This window comes from Panthera leo, chromosome B4 (genome assembly GCF_018350215.1).
Source record: "Panthera leo isolate Ple1 chromosome B4, P.leo_Ple1_pat1.1, whole genome shotgun sequence".
Classification (NCBI taxonomy): domain Eukaryota; kingdom Metazoa; phylum Chordata; class Mammalia; order Carnivora; family Felidae; genus Panthera; species Panthera leo.
In genome coordinates, this window is record NC_056685.1 from 64,580,518 (window position 1) to 64,598,543 (window position 18,026).

The 18,026-nt window shown below is 42.4% G+C and overlaps 1 protein-coding gene across 2 annotated transcripts in view; it reads left to right on the forward strand.

Annotated features, from left to right (window-relative positions):
* FGD4 (FYVE, RhoGEF and PH domain containing 4) overlaps positions 1-18,026 on the forward strand; it is a 145,308-nt gene that overhangs the window by 113,798 nt on the left and 13,484 nt on the right. Inside the window, exon 18 of one of the 2 annotated variants that reach the window (XM_042946231.1) lies at positions 14,364-15,767. The exons of the other annotated variant lie outside the window; for it this stretch is intronic. Within the exon in view, the coding sequence (XP_042802165.1) occupies positions 14,364-14,416 (53 nt within the window). The 3' untranslated portion in view covers positions 14,417-15,767. Of the gene's footprint in view, positions 1-14,363; positions 15,768-18,026 lie in introns of those variants that run through there. 2 annotated transcript variants of the gene reach the window in all.

Genomic DNA, 18,026 nt, shown 5'->3' on the forward strand with positions numbered 1-18,026 from the left:
TCCAGCCTGCTGTTCATTGCATCAAGCCTGTTTTTCCAATCTCATTTATTGCATTCTCATTTCTGATTCTTTTTACTCTTTTATCTTTGTGGCAAGGATCTCCCTGATGTCTTCTTTTGTCGAGCCCAGTGAGTATCCTTATAATTGTTGCTTTCAATTCTCCATCCGGCATGTGACTTATATCTATTCCACTTACATCTCTGGCCACGGACTTATGTTGTTCTTTCCTTTGGGATGAATTCCAACATTTTGGCATTTGGTCCAAGTCTCTGCCTTCATCTATGTGTTGGAAAAGCCAGTTATGTCTCCTCCTAAAAGTAATGGCCTCATGAAGATGAAGTCATGTAGTGCCGAGGGCCTAGTGCTTCAGCTAGTGTCTCCGGTGTGTGCTGCGTGCATTCTGTTGTCGTGATGTGGCTGCTCTATCCTTAAGGATAGTCATTTGCAGAGGCTCTTCTTGCCTGCCATGGGCGGTGTTTGGTCCCTGGCCTGCGGGTGGTAAGTTTAGCTAGGTGTGCTCTGGTCTGCTGGTGAAATGAGACCTGACACCAATCCCACCAGAAATGAGGCCCTGTAGAACTCTGCAGTCAGGAGACTTGGTGTGGGGTTTTGTGCTGGGCTTCTGGGGAAGGGGCCCTCCACGTTGGAACTGAGGCAAGCTGGACTTAGAAGGGCAGTCCTTCTAGAACACAAGGGGGTGGGGCTTGCTGCAAGTAAGTTAGGCAGCTAGTGTAGGTTCTGGGCTGCTTCTCTCTATTGACTCTCTGTTTATGCTGATGGGAGGGGTAGGGAAATGGCCCCAGCCAGCTCCTTTATCCCCAGAGAAGCATCTTGGCGAAAGCTAGCTCTCAGGGAAGTGCTATGGAAAGAGCAAATAATCTCACCCCCTACCCTCACCGTGTGCCCCAGGTATTTTTCCGATAGCTGTTTCCGTGCTGTCTGCCTCTGGGTTGTTTGCCTGCGTTCTCTCCAGAAGCAGGGCTGTTCCCTCCCGGCTCTATCCCAGCCAAGCCTGCTGACCTTTAAAATCCCAGGCTTTATAGGAATGGTGTGGGTAGGGGCCTGCACTGGTCTTCTGGGGGAGGGGACTGCCAAGCTGGGACTGAGGCAGATTTGACTGAGAAGGGCAGTTGCGCCAGAGCAAGAGGGGTGGGGCTTGGTGTAAGCAAGTCAGGCAGCCAGTGTCAGTGTTGTGCTGCTTCCCAAAGGTTGCTCTGTGTTTACGCGGAGGGTTGGAGGAGAGGGAGGGAAATGGCGTCTGGTTGTTCCCCGGTTGCCAGAGAGGAACCTCCCTTGAATGCTGCCTCTGGGGGATGCACTCCAAAAAGAACAAATAATCTTCCTATTGTGTCCCAAGCTTCAGATGCTGTTTCCATGCTGTCTGCCCCCGGGTTGTTTGCCTGCCTTTTCTCTAGTAGCTGGGCAGCACCCTCAGGTCTCTATCTTAGCCAAGCCTGCCGACCTTTAAAACTCCAGGCTTTAATGGGGCGCCTGGGTGGCTTGGTCGGTTAAGCGTCGGCTCAGGTCATGATCTCACAGTCCCTAAGTTCGAGCCCCGCGTCCGGCTCTGTGCTGACAGCTCAGAGCCTGGAGCCTGTTTCAGATTCTGTGTCTCCCTCTCTCTCTGCCCCTCCCCTGTTCATGCTCTGTCTCTCCCTGTCTCAAAAAATAAGTAAACGTTAAAAAAAAATTAAAAAAAAAACAAACCAAAAAACTCCAGGCTTTAAGCCCCACTCCTTGCAATAACTTATTAAATTCAGCCCCTCTCATTTTCCAAGCCAATGGTTTTGAGGAAACTTTCTCCTTGTGCGTTCCCCTATATGCTCCTCTCTCTGTCTCTCTCTCTCCCTCCCTCCCTCCCTCCCTCTGCAGGACCACAGCTCCCTCCCCTCTGCAGCACCTGTGATCCATTTCTCCCCTAAACCACATCTCTGCACTTCCTACCTTCTTTGATATGGCCTCTTTTCTCCCTTTAGTTGTGGAGTTTGTTCTGTTAGTCTTCAGATCAATATCTGGGGTATTTAGAATGATTTGATAGTTATCTAGTTGTGTTCATGGGACCAGATGAGGCTAGGGTCCTTCTCTGCTGCCATGTTCTCCTCTCAAGTCGTAAAGGTTTTTTTAAGGTTGAAAGGTTTTTTCCTTTCAGCACTTTGAATATATCATGCCACCCCTTTCTGTCCTGCAAAATTTCTGCTAAAAAATTAGCTGATAGCCTTATGGAGTTTCCTTTGTATATAATTATGTGTTTTTCTCTTGATGCTTATGAGATTTTCTTTACCTTTAATTTTTGCCATTTTAATTATCATGTGTCTTGGTGTGGACCTCCTTGGGTTCATCTTCTTTGGGGCTCTCTATGCTTCCTAGACCTGAATGTCTGTTTCTTTCCCCTGGTTAGAGAAATTTTATTTCTTCACATACATTTTCTGCACCTTACTCTCTTCCCTTCTGGGGTTCATATAGTGTTACTGTTAGTCCGTTTGATGTCACAGATGTCGCTTAACCTCTCCTCATTTCTTTAATCATCGTTATTTTTCCCCTGCTCTTCGTTATGGCTGCTTTCCACTAGCTGTCTTCGAGATCGCTGATCCAGTCTGCATCCTCTAATCTGCTCCGATTCCCTCTAGTGTATTTTTCACTTCAGTTATTCTTCAGATCTGACTGGTTCTTTTAAATATTTTCTCTTTGTTGATGTTCTCACTGAGTTCCTCTACTCTTCTCTCAATTCTGGTGAGCACCTTTATTACCATTACTTTGAACTCTTTATGAAGTACGTTGCTTATCTCCATTTTTACTTAGCTCTTTTTCTAAGGTATTGTCTTGTTCTTTGATTTGGAACATATTCTTCTGTCTCCTTTTGTCTGATTCTGTGTTAGTTTCTGTATAATAGGTAGGTCGGCGACATCTCCTGGTCTTGAAAGTAGTGGGCTTGTGCAGGTGTCCTGTTGTTCCATTAGCATAATCCTCTCTGGTCACCAGAACCAGGTGCTCCAGGGTAACCCCCGTGTGGGGCTGCACGTGCCTTCCTGTTGTGTCTGAGTCACAACTGCTGCAGGTATACAGGTGAGCAGGGCTGCCCCTCAGCCTACTTGTCAGCAATGACTGGCCAACCATGGTTTTAGTAGTGCGCAGGGCTTGTCCGCATGTTGACAGGCTGAGAGGCCTGGCTGTAGCTACTGCAGGCATGCTGTGAGTGAGACTAGCTCCCAGTTACCAGGGCAAGAATTGCTCTGGAGAGGCATTAGGTCCCATTGGGTGTGTGGGGCAGTAGTCACTCTAGAAAGGATGTCGTTCCTGACAGAGGCTGCCTGCCAGGTGTGGTGGGGCAGGAGCCCCTGTGGTGGAAGGGTGCCTGTTGGGGTAGGTGGGTTGGTTGAGTGGCACAGGTCTTTAGGGGAACACTTGGGTGCTAGCGAGATAGATGGACAGTGTCTAAACCCACAGGTGTCTGTTTAGCTAAGCTGAAGGAGGGCCAGAAAAATGGTGCCTACCAGCACTTCCATTCTCAGAGAAAGTTCCTACAGGGCTCTGCCCCTCCAGCACACATCCTAAAATTAGTCATTAAGTCTTCACATATAGGCACTTTTCAAACTGCTGGGTCTCAGACCAAGTGACATAGCACATTGGCTCTTCAAGAGTGGGGACTCTGTTTCCTATGGCCCTGCTGATTTCCAAACCAGGTGTTATAGAGGCTTGTGTTCCCATGAAGGTCCCCAGGGTTGGGGATGCCCAGTGTGGGGCTTGTTCCCCTCGCTCCTGGATGCTTGCGATATAACCCCTTCTTGTGAATAGCCACACTAGGGGCTTGTTGTTTCTGCCCTTCCTTATCTTCTTGATGCCGCCTTCTTTTGATGATTTCAGCTGTGGGAGATGTGTTCCGAGAGTCTGCAGATTGTTTTCAGAGTGAGTTGCAATGTATGTAGTTGTTCCCTCAGTGTGTCCGTGGGAGGAGGTGAGTTCCGGATCCTCCTCTCCTACCATATTCCCTCCATTCCATCTAGTTGATAATACTAATAGAGATCATGTAGTTAATGCAAAAGTTTGCCGCCCTGACTACACATTAGAATCATCTGAGGAATAGACAGAGTGAAGATCTGGCCTCACCCACCGAAATTCTATGTGCCTGGGTTGGGCTCTGGGCATTCCCCAGGTGATCCTGATGAAAACCTCATTTGAGAAACACTGAATATATATTCGGTGCTTGGTCCTTTAAGTGTTCTTCTATATATACATCATCTCACATAAACCTCATAACACCATATGCAGATTTTTAGGTAGGAAACATTTAGAGAGGTGAAGTAATTTGTCACTGCTCTTGATGTCCTCCTTTCTTCCCCCCCTCCCCCCGTCCCCGCCCTTACCCAGGTTAAACGTCACATTTAATCACTGTAATCACTGCTTTGCATTCACTCAACTCCCTTGCTCCTTCCTAGCTTTGTCTCGCTTGGCAAAACTAGAACCTGATCTACTCAACTCTGTCTTCTCCATGCCAATGCCCATGCAACTGTCCAAAACAACCAACTACATGGATTGGTCTCACTTTCAATTTATTATTAGGTCATTTTTTCACATCTCCTTTCTCCTCCAACTTCCAATGCTGTCTCCCTCATCCTGGGTCCCCACGGATGACCTTTCCTAATTTAGTGAGAAAATCAATCAGCAAGGGACTTCCACAGTCTCCCACAGTCACATCAAGGCATCTATCAACACTTAAACCCACACATTCTATCTTCCTGCCCATCCATCCATGTTCCTACCTAACTCTGATCCCTGCACTTGTGCATGAACCATATCCTATCCCCACCCACCTTCTCAAAGGTATCGCTCCAGCCATTTTCCCTTTTTCATACAATATTGTCTTTTCTGTTTTCATTGGGTCTTTCTATAAGCGAACACACCTGCTGCAAATTCTTCCCAACTTAAATGAACCTCTTCACTCCACTTCCCCTGTCATCTACCACCCCATTTTCCCTTTCTTTTGGAGCAGTATTTGAAAGACTTTTCTATACTTGCTATCTCTAATTCCTCTGTCCACATTCTTTCCCGAATGTACTTCAATTAGGGTTTTGCCCCCATCCACCATTTAACTAAAACTGCTCTTATCAAGGTTACCAAATGATTTCCATGTTGCTAAATCCAACGGTCAATTCTCAATTTTTAACTTATTAATACAGTAGCATTTGACATGCTTCATCATGCTCCCCTCGATTCGCTTTTTTCACTTGTTTTTCTGGACTCCCAACTTTTGGTTTTCATTCTATTCCTTTAGATACTCTTTCTTGAGCTCCTTTGCTGGTTTCTACATTTCTCCTAGACTTCTTAGGGGTATCCTAAGGCTAAGTATGTCCTGGGTTCTCTTCTTTATCCACACTCATTCCAATGGTGATCACATATAATTTCTTGCTGTCAACTCCCAATTTTATATCTCCAGCTCTTACTGTTCTTCTGCACACCAAAGACATTTTTCTAACCATCTAATTGTCATCTCCACTTGGATGTCTAGTACATCTCAAATTTAACCCATCTACAAGTGAACGCCTGATGTTTTCCCCCATAAAACTCATTCTATCCATAATCATCTTTATGTCAGTTAATAGCAACTGTGGTTTTCAAGTTGCTCAAGCCAAAACCTTTCATCTTTGACTCCTTTCTTTCTCAGTTTACACATCCAGTGCATCAGGAAGTTCTCTTAGGTCATCTTCAAAATATATAATCAGATTCTATTTCACAAATTTCACTGCTACCATTCTGGCCTGAATCATCATCATCTCTTGCCTACATTATTGCAATAGCTTTCTAACTAGTCTCAAGACTTCCATTCCACCCCCGCCCCCCCAGCCCACCCCTCCATTGTCAAATATTCAGCCAGGGGAGTCAGTTAAAGCACAAGTCAGATCATGTTGTTTTTCCACCCCAGTCCCTGCAACAACTCCCCATTTCACTCAGAATAAAAGCCTAGGGCTTTGTGTGGCCTCCCAGGCCTTAAATGTCTTCCCTACCACCACCCTGAACCATGCATATCCTTACTTTTCCTTAAAGAAGCCAAGTACACTTCAGCCTTATATCACATATACTGGCTGTACCCTCTTCCTGTGATACTCCTTCCACAGATACCTGCATGAGTAACACCCTCACCACTTTAAAGTCTTTGTTCAAATCTCACCACCTCAATTTCTCTTGACCACGGTATTTTAGATTACAACTGCCTTCACTACCAATGTAACTCCCATTCCTCCTTAATTTGATCTATTTTTCCCATAACATCTATTTTCCCATAACTTAGAGCAAAATAATTAGCTATTTTTATGGGTTTTTTTCATTGTCTGCCTGTACCTACTAGAAAATAAGTTTCCAGCTTCCTCTTTTTCCATAATTTTATCTTCTAGTTCACCTGTTCTCTCCTCTGCCTCTTCAGTCTGAGCCGTGGTTGTTTCCATTTTATTTTGCAGCTCGTTTATAGCTTTTTTTAGCTCCTCCTGACTGTTCCTTAGTCCCTTGATCTCTGTAGCAATAGATTCTCTGCTGTCCTCTATACTGTTTTCAAGCCCAGTGATTAATTTTATGACTATTATTCTAAATTCACTTTCTGTTATATTGTTTAAATCTTTTTTGATCAGTTCATTAGCTGTCGTTATTTCCTTGAGATTCTTTTGAGGGGAATTCTTCCGTTTCGTCATTTTGGATAGTCCCTGGAGTGGTGCGGAACTGCGGGGCACTTCCCCTGTGCTGTCTTGAATAACTTGCGTTGGTGAGAAAATAAGTTCCAAATAAGTTCCACTTATCTTTTGTGATTACTGATGTCCCAAATCCACAATACAGTGCCTGGCACATTTTAAGAACTTAATAAATACTTATTCAGTGCACAAGCTAGGTTATGTAAAAGGAAAAAAAATGAATAGAACCTTTCTTCTGAAGTATCAAATTGTAGGGCATATAGAGCTTTGGAATAGAGGCTGAGGGGAAAAGAAATCAACATTCTATATAGCTAAACTCTTTTAGTAACAAAACCAGATTTCTGATTAGTTAATACATAATCAAGGACTTCAAAATATAATGATGAAAATCTTAATCTTCGCATAATGGATTTTTGCTTTCAAAACTCAGTCTCACCATCACCACTATCACCACCATCACCACCATCACCATAGCACCTGGACTGAGGAAATTAGAGGCAGCTGGTCCCTGTTCCAAAAGGAGCCAGAGGCGCTGAAAGACACATGTCCTAAGGAAGTGGGGCTGGCAGGGTGGATCTGGCCCAGGGTTTGGATGAGTGCCTAGTCTGCAGTTACTTCATAGAGGAAGTGATTCATGGGTTGTTTTGGTCCTGCATTTAAGTAAAAACAAAGCCAGCTTGCTTTGTCTTAGTAAAAGAAACTCTCTGCTTTCATACAGTGAGAATGGACCTTATAGTTCATGATGGCATTTTCACAAGAAACAATATTTTAAATCACTTAAATATGTTGTCATATACTGTGAAATATACTGTGAAAAAATTAACTTAAGAAAGTTGTTTCTGTAGAGAATCATGTCCAACGGTGGAAGAAACATGCCTTATCCTAAAGATCATCTTGTAGTTTTTCAGTATCTTTTCCATCAAGATGCATTTATGTATGTTTGTGTGTATGCTTGAGGAGTAGAGAGCAGGCAGGCATGGAATATAAAGAGAATGAAGCAAAGGACCCAGGCTTAGTTATAAATATAGAAGAAGGAACCCTCAATAGAGAAAAATTATTTTCTAAAGTAGTCATGATGCTTTTCTTTTTTTTTTAATTTTTATTATTTTTGAGACAGAGAGAGAGCATGAACGCGGGAGGGTCAGAGAGAGGGAGACACAGAATCCGAAACAGGCTCCAGGCCCTGAGCCGTCAGCACAGAGTCCGACGCGGGGCTCGAACTCACGGACCTCGAAATCATGACCTGAGCCGAAGTCGGCCACTTAACCGACTGAGCCACCCAGGCGCCCCAATGACGCTTTTCTAAACATACCTTTTTTGTTGAGTTTTGACTTTTGAACCATCTTAATGTTTTACACACACACACACAATAAAATTGTGAAACAAAATCTAAAGTAAAATACAAATGCAAATGAGTGAACCTGTCTGTATAGCAAATAATAGCACACGAATAATAGCCAAACTGAAGCTAAAAATTAGAAGAACTAATTAACACATACTTTTAAATACAGAATATTAACTATGTATTCTTAAACTAAAAATGATAGACTTACAAACAAATATTGAATTCCAGGTCATTGGTGTGTTTCTCCCAGTGGCATGGCTTAACGTCTCTAACATTACTTCTGCTGAATTTTAGAACTGAGCAAATAAGTGATGTGTTGAGGATAATGGAAACCAAATTTCTCACTGTCAGAGAAAGCAGTTACAATATGGAGAGGGAGAACATGCTAATAAATCCTGTTTTTGGACTAGAATTGCAGGAATCGGCACAAATATACGGTTTTTATAAATTTAGCTATCTAGGTGGGTATAGATGTTTATAACAGAAACAGATATAGTTGTAGAGATATAGATATAGATATAGATGATATAGATATAGATATAGATATAGATATAGGTATAGACACATCGATGTGTGTGTTTATATATTTCCTAGCTGTCTGCTGTGAGGATCTAGAAGCAATAACATCCCAGTAATATACCAGCATATCTATGTTGGTTTCTAAATACCATTCTCCTTTAAAAGAAACCAGAACTCCTTGGAAAACTAGCTGATTCCAGGGCTAGGGTAGAGAACATTCAAAGTAAGTTTAGAATATCATATTATGCTAGAAAATGGGAAAGTGCCCAAAGAACAATAGTGACATGTCCGAAGAACCAGGAGTCAGCTTGAAGAAGCTCCCACTGGCAAAATCTGGGACAGTTGAACATGCAAATAAAAATGGAGGTTGTTATATGTCAATTATATCTCATTAAGCCTGGGGGTCAGGGAGAATGATGGTAAGGGATTAAAATCCATTAAATAAAATAGGAACACACGAATTCAAACTGGTACGAATGAATGAATGAATGAATGAAGAAAAAGGAAAATTTCTTCCTATAATAGAATGCAAACAAATGTAGAAGTAATGATGAAGTTAAAAAAAAATAGCATTTCACAAAGCATAGCAATAAATGGGCACTGTAACTAATGGATAAAAAATTCTTGAGGACAAGTATATCTATACAGTCTTGAAGTTGTACCTACACAATTCTTATTAATTACAAAAAGAAAAAAATAACCTTACAATGGAAAAACATGGGGACAGCACCCTAACCAAGTGAATATCACCAGTAGAGACAAATTAGTGTCATGGGCCTGTTGATCCGAAGCACTCAGAAAGGCATAATGTCATTTCTGTGGTATTCCTACCAAAAGGGCAGAACCTAATCTCATCACAAGGAAATATCAGACAAACACAAATTGAAGAATAGTCTACAAAATGCTTGGCCTATATTCTTCAAAAATGTTAAGGTCATAAAATACAATGACAGACTGAGGAACTTTTCCAGAATAAAAGACTACAGAAGACAGCTAAATGCAACGTGTATGTAATCTTTGATTGGACCCAAGCCAGAATATTTTTTCCTACTATAAAGGACATTATTGAGACAATTGGTGAGAAATTAACATTTCCAGATTCGATAACAATATTGCATGTGTTAATTTTTCTGTTTCAGTAATTGCAATGTGATTACATAAGAGAATATCCTTCTTCTAGAAAATACACACTCAAGTATTGGAGAGTAAAGAAGCAACATGTCTGCAACATACCAACAAATGATTCAGCAATGAAAGAGTGAGAGAGAGATTAAGCCAATGAAATAAAAATGTTACTAGAGAATCAGGATTAAGGATAAGCTAGAATTCTTGTAATTTGTTTCTAACTTTTCTGTAAATCTACATGTATTTCAAAAAATTTTTTCCAACAAAAATGTTTTAATGTTTTTATGGAGTTTAACCTAGTTCTTTATTTTCTTGCGTTGTGATCCTATAATTGCAAACTTCCTTTTATCTCTCTTCATACGAATTGAAATTTTTCATAAAGATATATAAAGAAAAGCAACTTCAAATTGTCATAGGAAAAATAATAGTCTCAGAAAATAGTTTATCTTGAGTCATTCATTCATTCATTCAACATTCAAATATTAATTGAGTGCTTTCTATATGCTAGTTGCTTATTGTATCAATATTTACGTCTAAGGGCAGGCACCTGGGTGGCTCAGTCGGTTAAGCATCCAGCTCTTGGTTTCAGCCCAGGTCATGATCTCACGATTCTGTGGGTTCGAGCCCTGTGTCACGCTCCACACTGACAGTGCAGAGCCTGCTTAGAATTCTCTCTCACACTCTCTCTCTCGGGCCCTCCCCAGCTTGTGCATGTGCACTTGTGCTCTCTTGCTGTCTCTCTTTCTCTCGAAATAAACTTAAAAAAATTTTTTTAAGGTCTAGGATTACTCTGAAAAATTGACAGTAGGTTTCTTTTTAAATTTCTCTGAGCATACAGCTAACTATCCCCATATTTTGTCATTCCTCTAATCAGAGGATATGTTCTTTGTAAAGAAAATGATTTTTGAAAATATATAAGCAAGCCATACTTTTCACAAAATGTTATATGTCAACATTCACAAGAAACAGTTTTGACCTCACAGATGTCAGCTGTCATTCAACCTAAGGTAATATTTCCTTTTTTTAAACGTTTATTTATTTATTTTTGAGAGAGAGAAAGAGAGAGTGAATCCCAAGCAGACTTCACATGTTCAGCATGGAGCTCGACACATGGCTCGCACCAACTGACCTGAGCCAAAATCAAGAGCTGGTCGCTTAACCGACTGAGCCACCCTGGCACCCCTACTGTTGTATTTTTAAAATGAAACAAAAACAAGAGAAACATCCTATTTTAACTAGAGTAGAGATATGTACCAACCAATATCTGGAATGTTATAAAATTACCCATTATTTCAAATAAAAGGAACTGGGATTGATTACTAAAAGCATTGCTTTGATTATATATTAATGATTGGTTTATTTAAGGGATCCAAGGAACAGTAATAGGTTTTTGGGAGGAAAAATTGTGTGAGAGTAAAAGAGACAACAAGCTGAGTAAATCTGTGATTAACTTCCTGCATGCATTTGGTGAGACCAAAGTTCTGCATAAGGGACATTTATGTATTTCGTTTACTCTTAAAATACCAAATTCCAGAGGATCTGTGTTTCTATTGTTTTCAAGTGACATTAGAAAAAGTGCAGTAGGACAAGTTGTACATTTCAGCATTCAGAAACCAAAGCAAAGAAAACCATGAAACCAGTATGAGATGAGACTACAAAGCCCAGGCTTCAAGCAGCCTAAGTAAAGATCAATGTAAGGTTTAAAAATAAAACCATGGGATCCTGGGTGATTTCATATTGACTTTTCTTCTCTGTATCTTCCATTTTCTCTCAAATCTAAAAATTAAATTGAATTCTCTCAAATCCAGAAATTAAGAAACACACCATCATTAAGGACCTGCTGACATCACCTAAGAATACGCCACCCCTAGTGGCAGTCACCCGTCAGAGTTTGCCAACAGTGGTGGCAGCCTGGCAGATCCAAGCTTCCTCTCACCTCGGGGTAGTATCTGACAGTGACTTGGGCCCCGAACAGAGGAGAGAGTCCCCAGCTCCCACACTTTGCATTAGTATTTGTCACCTAAGCCCCAGTTATAGGACACAAGTTGCTCAGATCTTAGTATGCAACAGATTCCTTGGCCAACATAACAACCGAAACAAATAAAATGCAACAAATAAAAATTCTTCAGCTTCTGCCAATAATCCTGTTCTTTATGAGCTCCGAAGAAGGCCAGGGGGGCCGGCCTAGGATCAGGGTCAGATAGGACATACAGAGCCCCAGGGAAAAGTAATAATTTGGTGCCTTTTAAAACTAATACTATTTAAATACTTATTTAACATTTATTTGGAGAAAAGAAGGAAGGGCAGAGAAGTAAGACTTCTGGGGGCAGCTGGCAAGACTTCTGGGGCCAGCTATTGTGTTCTGGGCTCTCCAGTTTTGGCAAGAGAGTTGCATATGCTTACTATTCACAACACGAAAAGACAGCAATCAGCTGGACCCAGTTTCACTAGAAAATGGTGTAGGGGCCACTTACTCACGAGCGCCACCTGGGGGGTCTCAAACTGTGACAAGTGACTTTAACCACATTCTGTACTCTGAGAGTTCTGGTAAATACGATTTTCCCCAAAGCACTGTTTTCCACCATGACTAGCGCTCACCGACACTTTAGCATCCCTTGTACAATGGCAACACGGGAGGCTCCCCTGCTCGCCCACCCCTTAATCCAGCTCTGCCGGGAAGGACAGCCCAAAACACAGCTGTGCTATGACCCTCCAGGTAGTTGTCTTTTCCCCCTCCACTCTGCTCTCTTATTCTACTTACTGTTGTAATGTTTTCTTTATTTTTGAGAGAGCACAAGTTGGGGCAGGGGCAGAGAGGGGGACAGAGGATCTGAAGTGGACTCTGCACTGACAACAGCGAGCCCAATGTGGGGCTTGAACACATGAACCTTGAGACCTTGACCTGAGCCCAAGTCGGACGCTCGACCAATTGAGCCACCCAGGTGCCCTCTTATTCTACTTGATACCAGAGCAAATTCCTCGAGCGTGTTTCCCCACCAGTCATAGCCACATCCAAGGGATAGCCTGTCACAGCTCAGATTGAGCTGGAATCCCCAAATTATAAACATGAAAAACGTTTTTTTAATGTTTATTTTTGAAAGAGAGAGACAGAAACAGAGTGTGAGCCAGGGGAGGGGCAGAAAGAGAGGGAGACACAGAATCCGAAGCAGGCTCCAGGCTCCGAGCTGGTAACACAGAGCCCAACGCGGGGCTCCAACCCACGAACCGCGACATCATGACCTGAGCTGAAGCTGGACGCTTAACACGCTATGCAGGTGCCCCTGTAATTCCCAAGTTATAGATATATTTTTGTAAAATAGGGATCCACTATTTGTAGCCTGGGGTCTTACTAGTTTCATTCAATATCATCTACCCTAAGCACTTCTCTACCTCCAAAAGCAGTTTTTCATATTTAAATTTTTTTTTCATTTTATTTCTTTTAGAGAGAGAGAGACAGCAAGCATGAGTGGGGGAGAGGGGCAGAGGGAGAGAGAGAAAGAGAGAGAGAAAATCTTAAGCAGGCTTAATGCTCAGCACAGAACCCAAGGCAGGGCTCGATACAATGACCCTGGGATCACAACCTGAGGCGAAATCAAGAGTCAGAGACTCAACTGACTGAGCCACCCAGGTGCCCCCAGTTTTTCATAGCAACAGTTAACATTTGAGGGCTCACTATGTGCTAGGCACTAGCACTATAAAAATTCATGTTTTTTACATAAATTATTTCATTTCTACTCCACCACAACTTTTTAAGCAAATGTCCTACTTCCTAATTTTCACTACTTTATTTTTTTTATTTACTTATTTTGAGAGAGACAAAGACAGTGTGAGTAAGGGAGTGGCAGAGAGAGAGAGAGAGAGAGAGAGAGAGAGAGAATCCCAAGCAGGCTCCACACTGTCAGCGCAGAGCCCGACGTGGGGCTGGAACTCACGAAACTGTGAGATCATGACCTGAGCCGAAACAGAGATTCAGATGCTTAACCAACTGAGCCACCCAGGCACCCCTTCATTAGTTTAGATAATGCTTCAAGGAACATCTTTTTTTTTTTTTTAAGTTTATTTATTTATTTATGTCCGTAATCTCTACATTCAACATGGTGCTCGAACTCACAACCCTGAGATCAAGCATTGCATTCTCTTACAACTAAGGCAGCCGGGCACCCCAAGGAACATCTTTAACTTGTTACTGAGAGCCCACTTGTGACTGAGATTAGAGTCATAGAAAACTTCTTAGGCAGGTGGTTGTTCTGGGAGGAGAGAGTGGGAAGAAGTAACACCTGAGAACCGCACTGGATGCTTATTGGAAACCATCCCACGGATACCCATCGGCGCTCGCAGCTGCTGTGATTTTGATGTGCCTGGGGCTACATGCCTGCAGGTGGACAAGGATCATTTTCTCCCAGATGATTTTTTTTATTAAAAAAATTTTTTTAATGTGTATTTATTTTTGAGACAGAGACAGAGCACTAGTGAGGGAGGAGCAGAGAGAGAGGGAGACCCAGAATCTGAAGCAGCTTCTAGGCTCTGAGTTGTCAGCACAGAACCCAACGAGGGGCTCAAACTCTTGAACCGTGAGATCATGACCTGAGCCGAAATCCATTGCTTCCCTGACTGAGCCACCCAGGCGCCCCTTCTCCCAGATGATTCTGATTTACCCCCTTCTTTCTTTACCTGCTCTCCTCCATTTTTATGAAGCACAGTGATAGGCAAAACTGTGGTAAGAACGGGCCGAATGCAAGACCTGTCCCGATGAGCTCCAGCCTGCGCCTTGTGCCCTCGTGTCTTCCTTCTCTTCTCCCAGATGCCCGAGGGCTTCACCAGTGGTCTCTTGGGTAAGTCTCAGCCTGTCATGGGGTAACTAGAATGAAAAAGATATAACTTTCCAGCCAAAAAAAGAGAAGGGAATTAAGGGATCCAAAAAAGCCTTTTAAAGCCCGAAAATGTTTATAAAGGAGAAAAGAAATGTTTATAAAAGGAGAAAGGTGGGGAGGCAGATGGCAAGGGTATATTCCCATCCTTTGCTTCCTCACACCAAGAATGACGGCTCTCAGTCTGCTTTTCCATCTCCATGTCTCCTCCCTCCACGGGGACATTTGGCAGAGTCTGGAGACGTTTTTGGTTTGTCACAATCGGGAGGGAGGTGGTGCTCTTGGCAACTAGTGCATAGAGAACAGGGATGCTGCTATACAGACATCCTACAGTGCACAGGACAGCACCCCGCAGCAAAGAATTCTCCCATCCAAAACTTCAGTAGTGCCGAAGCCGAGAAGCTCTGCTCCAGACCCTGTACTTCCCTACAACCCTCTCCTCCTTTCTTCTGTCCCCCTGTCCAAATGTTCTCGCCTCTACTCCCTTTGGGTCCAAATGGAAAGATAGGATCTAACCAGAATGCTTTAGGGACCTCAAGTATTTTCCTTATGTTCTCAGTCTGTAGGTGGTATTTAGCAATAAGGTTCCTGGAGCAAAATTCCTTATTTCATCCATGAAACTGGGAACTCATGGAGACCCATGAATAGCCTAAACCCTAGTGGGCTGGGAACATGATCTGTGACCTGCAGAGTTTGAAAATTACTGTCCTAAATGGACTTGAGCCATGATTGCTAAACACTTGTCTTTCAGAGCCATCTCTAGTTCTCTAGCTTAACATTTTTTTAGGATGTTTCTCAGCTTTGCATTCCTTTGGGCTATGATTCATTCTCCCTTAACCACTCCCCACTCCCGCAACGTGTCATTGCAATTTGTGTTCCTATTGAACTTGTAAATTCAACAGAGAAATAGAATTGGTGTTAGTTGTTATTTGATAACTTAAGAAATCAATTTGCTGAGAAAACGTATGCCTTGAAGGAAGAAGTCCTCTGCGGATTTTTTTGCTTACGATTAACATTCTGATCTGAATACGTTTTAATGCTATTCATTATATCTCATTACACTTCTTGTGAACTGCTGGGTAGACTGAGCCTATAGAAAGGATTTTAGATGATGGAACAATGACAAGAGTGCACAGAGGTTCTGACTTTCAAACTCATCTTCAACATGGCTACCTTCGAGTCAAATACACTTTATTTGGGGGCACCTGGCTTGCTCAGTCAATAGAGCACACAACCCTTGATCTCAGGGTTGTGAGTCAGAGCCCCATGTTGGGCGTGGAGCCTACTTGGCAGTCAGAAAGAATGAAATCCTGCCATTTGCAACAACATGGATGGAACTGGAGGGTATTATACTAATTGAAATAAGTCAGTCAGAGAAAGACAGATATCATATGTTTTCACTCATGTGGAATTTGAGAAACTTGACAGAAGACCATGGGAGAAGGGAAGGGGGAAAAATAGTTTCAAACAGAGAGGGAGGCAAACCATAAGAGACTCTTAAATACAGAGAACAAACTGAGGGTAGATGGGGGGGAGCGGGGAGGGGAAAATGGGTGATGGGCATTGAGGGGGGCACTTGTCAGGGTGAGCACTGGGTATTGTACGGAAGCCATGAATCATGGGAGTCTACTCTTGAAGCCAAGAGCACACTGTATACACTGTATGTAGGCGAACTTGACCGTAAATTATATTAAAATAAATAAATAAGTAAAATGTGCTTTAAAAAATAAAAACATTACTAACATACATACATACACACATACATAAATAAATAAAATACCCTTGATCTGTGCATGAAGAACTGGGAAGGAAAAAGGGAAGGAGTTGATGTGTATTCCCAAAGACCTGAATGCAGTGCTGAGTGCTTATATGTACCACGTTTTGGGAATGATCTAAGCATCTTACTTCATCCTCACAACCCCATAAGGTAGGATGAGAAAACTAAGGCTCAGAAACTTTAAGAGAACCCCTCAGGACATGTATCTAAGGAGTGTCAGAGGCAGATTATAAACCCAGATTTATCTAGCTTCAGTGGTCACACTTGACAACAATGGCTGCTATTATTGAGCACCTTTCATGAAAAAGACACTCTGTTAAGTAAGCCCTTTATATGCCTTATTTTGTCTTGAATCACACAGCTATTTTTTAATGTATTTTGTAGCGGAGCAAATGGACTCAGAGAGTGTGCATCACTCGTTCCAGGTTAGAACCCATAAACAGAACTTGAATTCAAGCGTGCTGTGTCTGCCTATAAAACCCATGCTTTAAAGAGTACAGTATATTGCCTCTCCAAAACATCATTTCCACCTCACCAGGTAGTCCCTTACGCATTATCTCATCAAATGCCACCATCACCCTCTGGGCAAGAAATCTTGGTCCCTTTTTGCAGAATGGGAACAATGAAGCTCAGAAGCATAGGTAACCTATCTAAGGCCACACATCTTTCCCTGTACATGGATTATATTAGGCAAGGAACATTCATTAGTACTCATTCCACCAATAATTTTCAAGTTCTCTCAGTGTGGGTGCCTTTAAAGACCAGTGCAATTTAAAAAAACAAATCAGGGGCGCCTGGGTGGCTCAGTCGGTTAAGTGTCCGACTTCGGCTCAGCTCATGATCTCGCGGTCCGTGCGTTCGAGCCCTGCGTCGGGCTCTGGGCTGACAGTTCAGAGCCTGGAGCCTGCTTCAGATTCTGTGTCTCCCTCTTTCTCTGACCCTCCCCTGTTCATGCTCTCTCTCTGTCTCAAAAACAAATAAATGTTAAAAAAGAAAAATTTTTTTAATAAAAAAAAAATCAAGGGGGTGCCTGGTGGCTCAGTTGGTTGAGCGTCCGACTTCAGCTCAGGTCATGATCTAGCAGTCCGTGAGTTCGAGCCCCATGTCAGGCTCTGTGCTGACAGCTCAGAGCCTGGAGCCTGTTTCAGATTCTGTGTCCCCCTCTCTCTGCCTCTCCCCAACTCATGCTCTGTCTCTCTCTCTCTCTGTCACTCTCCCTCAAAAATAAACTTTAAAAAAAAACTTAAAAAAATAATAATAAAAATAAAAAATCAAATCAAAAACAAATTGTGTTCTACATACATACATACATTTAAAGGTATTAAAAAGAATGAGGTGACGCTACATACATTGATTTGGAAAGATGCCTACAAGATAGTGAAAACTTAAATTATAAAACAACATGACTCTACTCCAACTTAGACATGTGTGGGAAAAATTTTTTTTAATTTTTTAAGTGTTCTATTTATTTAGAGAGAAAACGCACGCAGGAGTGGGAGAGTGGCAGAGAGAAAGGGCGAGAGAGAATCCCAAGCAGGTTATGTGCTGAAGTATGGAGCCCAACGTGGGGCTTGAACTCACAAACTGTGAGATCATGACCTGAGCCGAAATTGAGAGTCAGATGCTTAACCAACCCATGTGTGGAAAATTTCTGAAAGCACACACCAGAAAACTTTGCTAATAGTTCCCTGTAGGGCGAGGGATTTGATGAGGTGCCA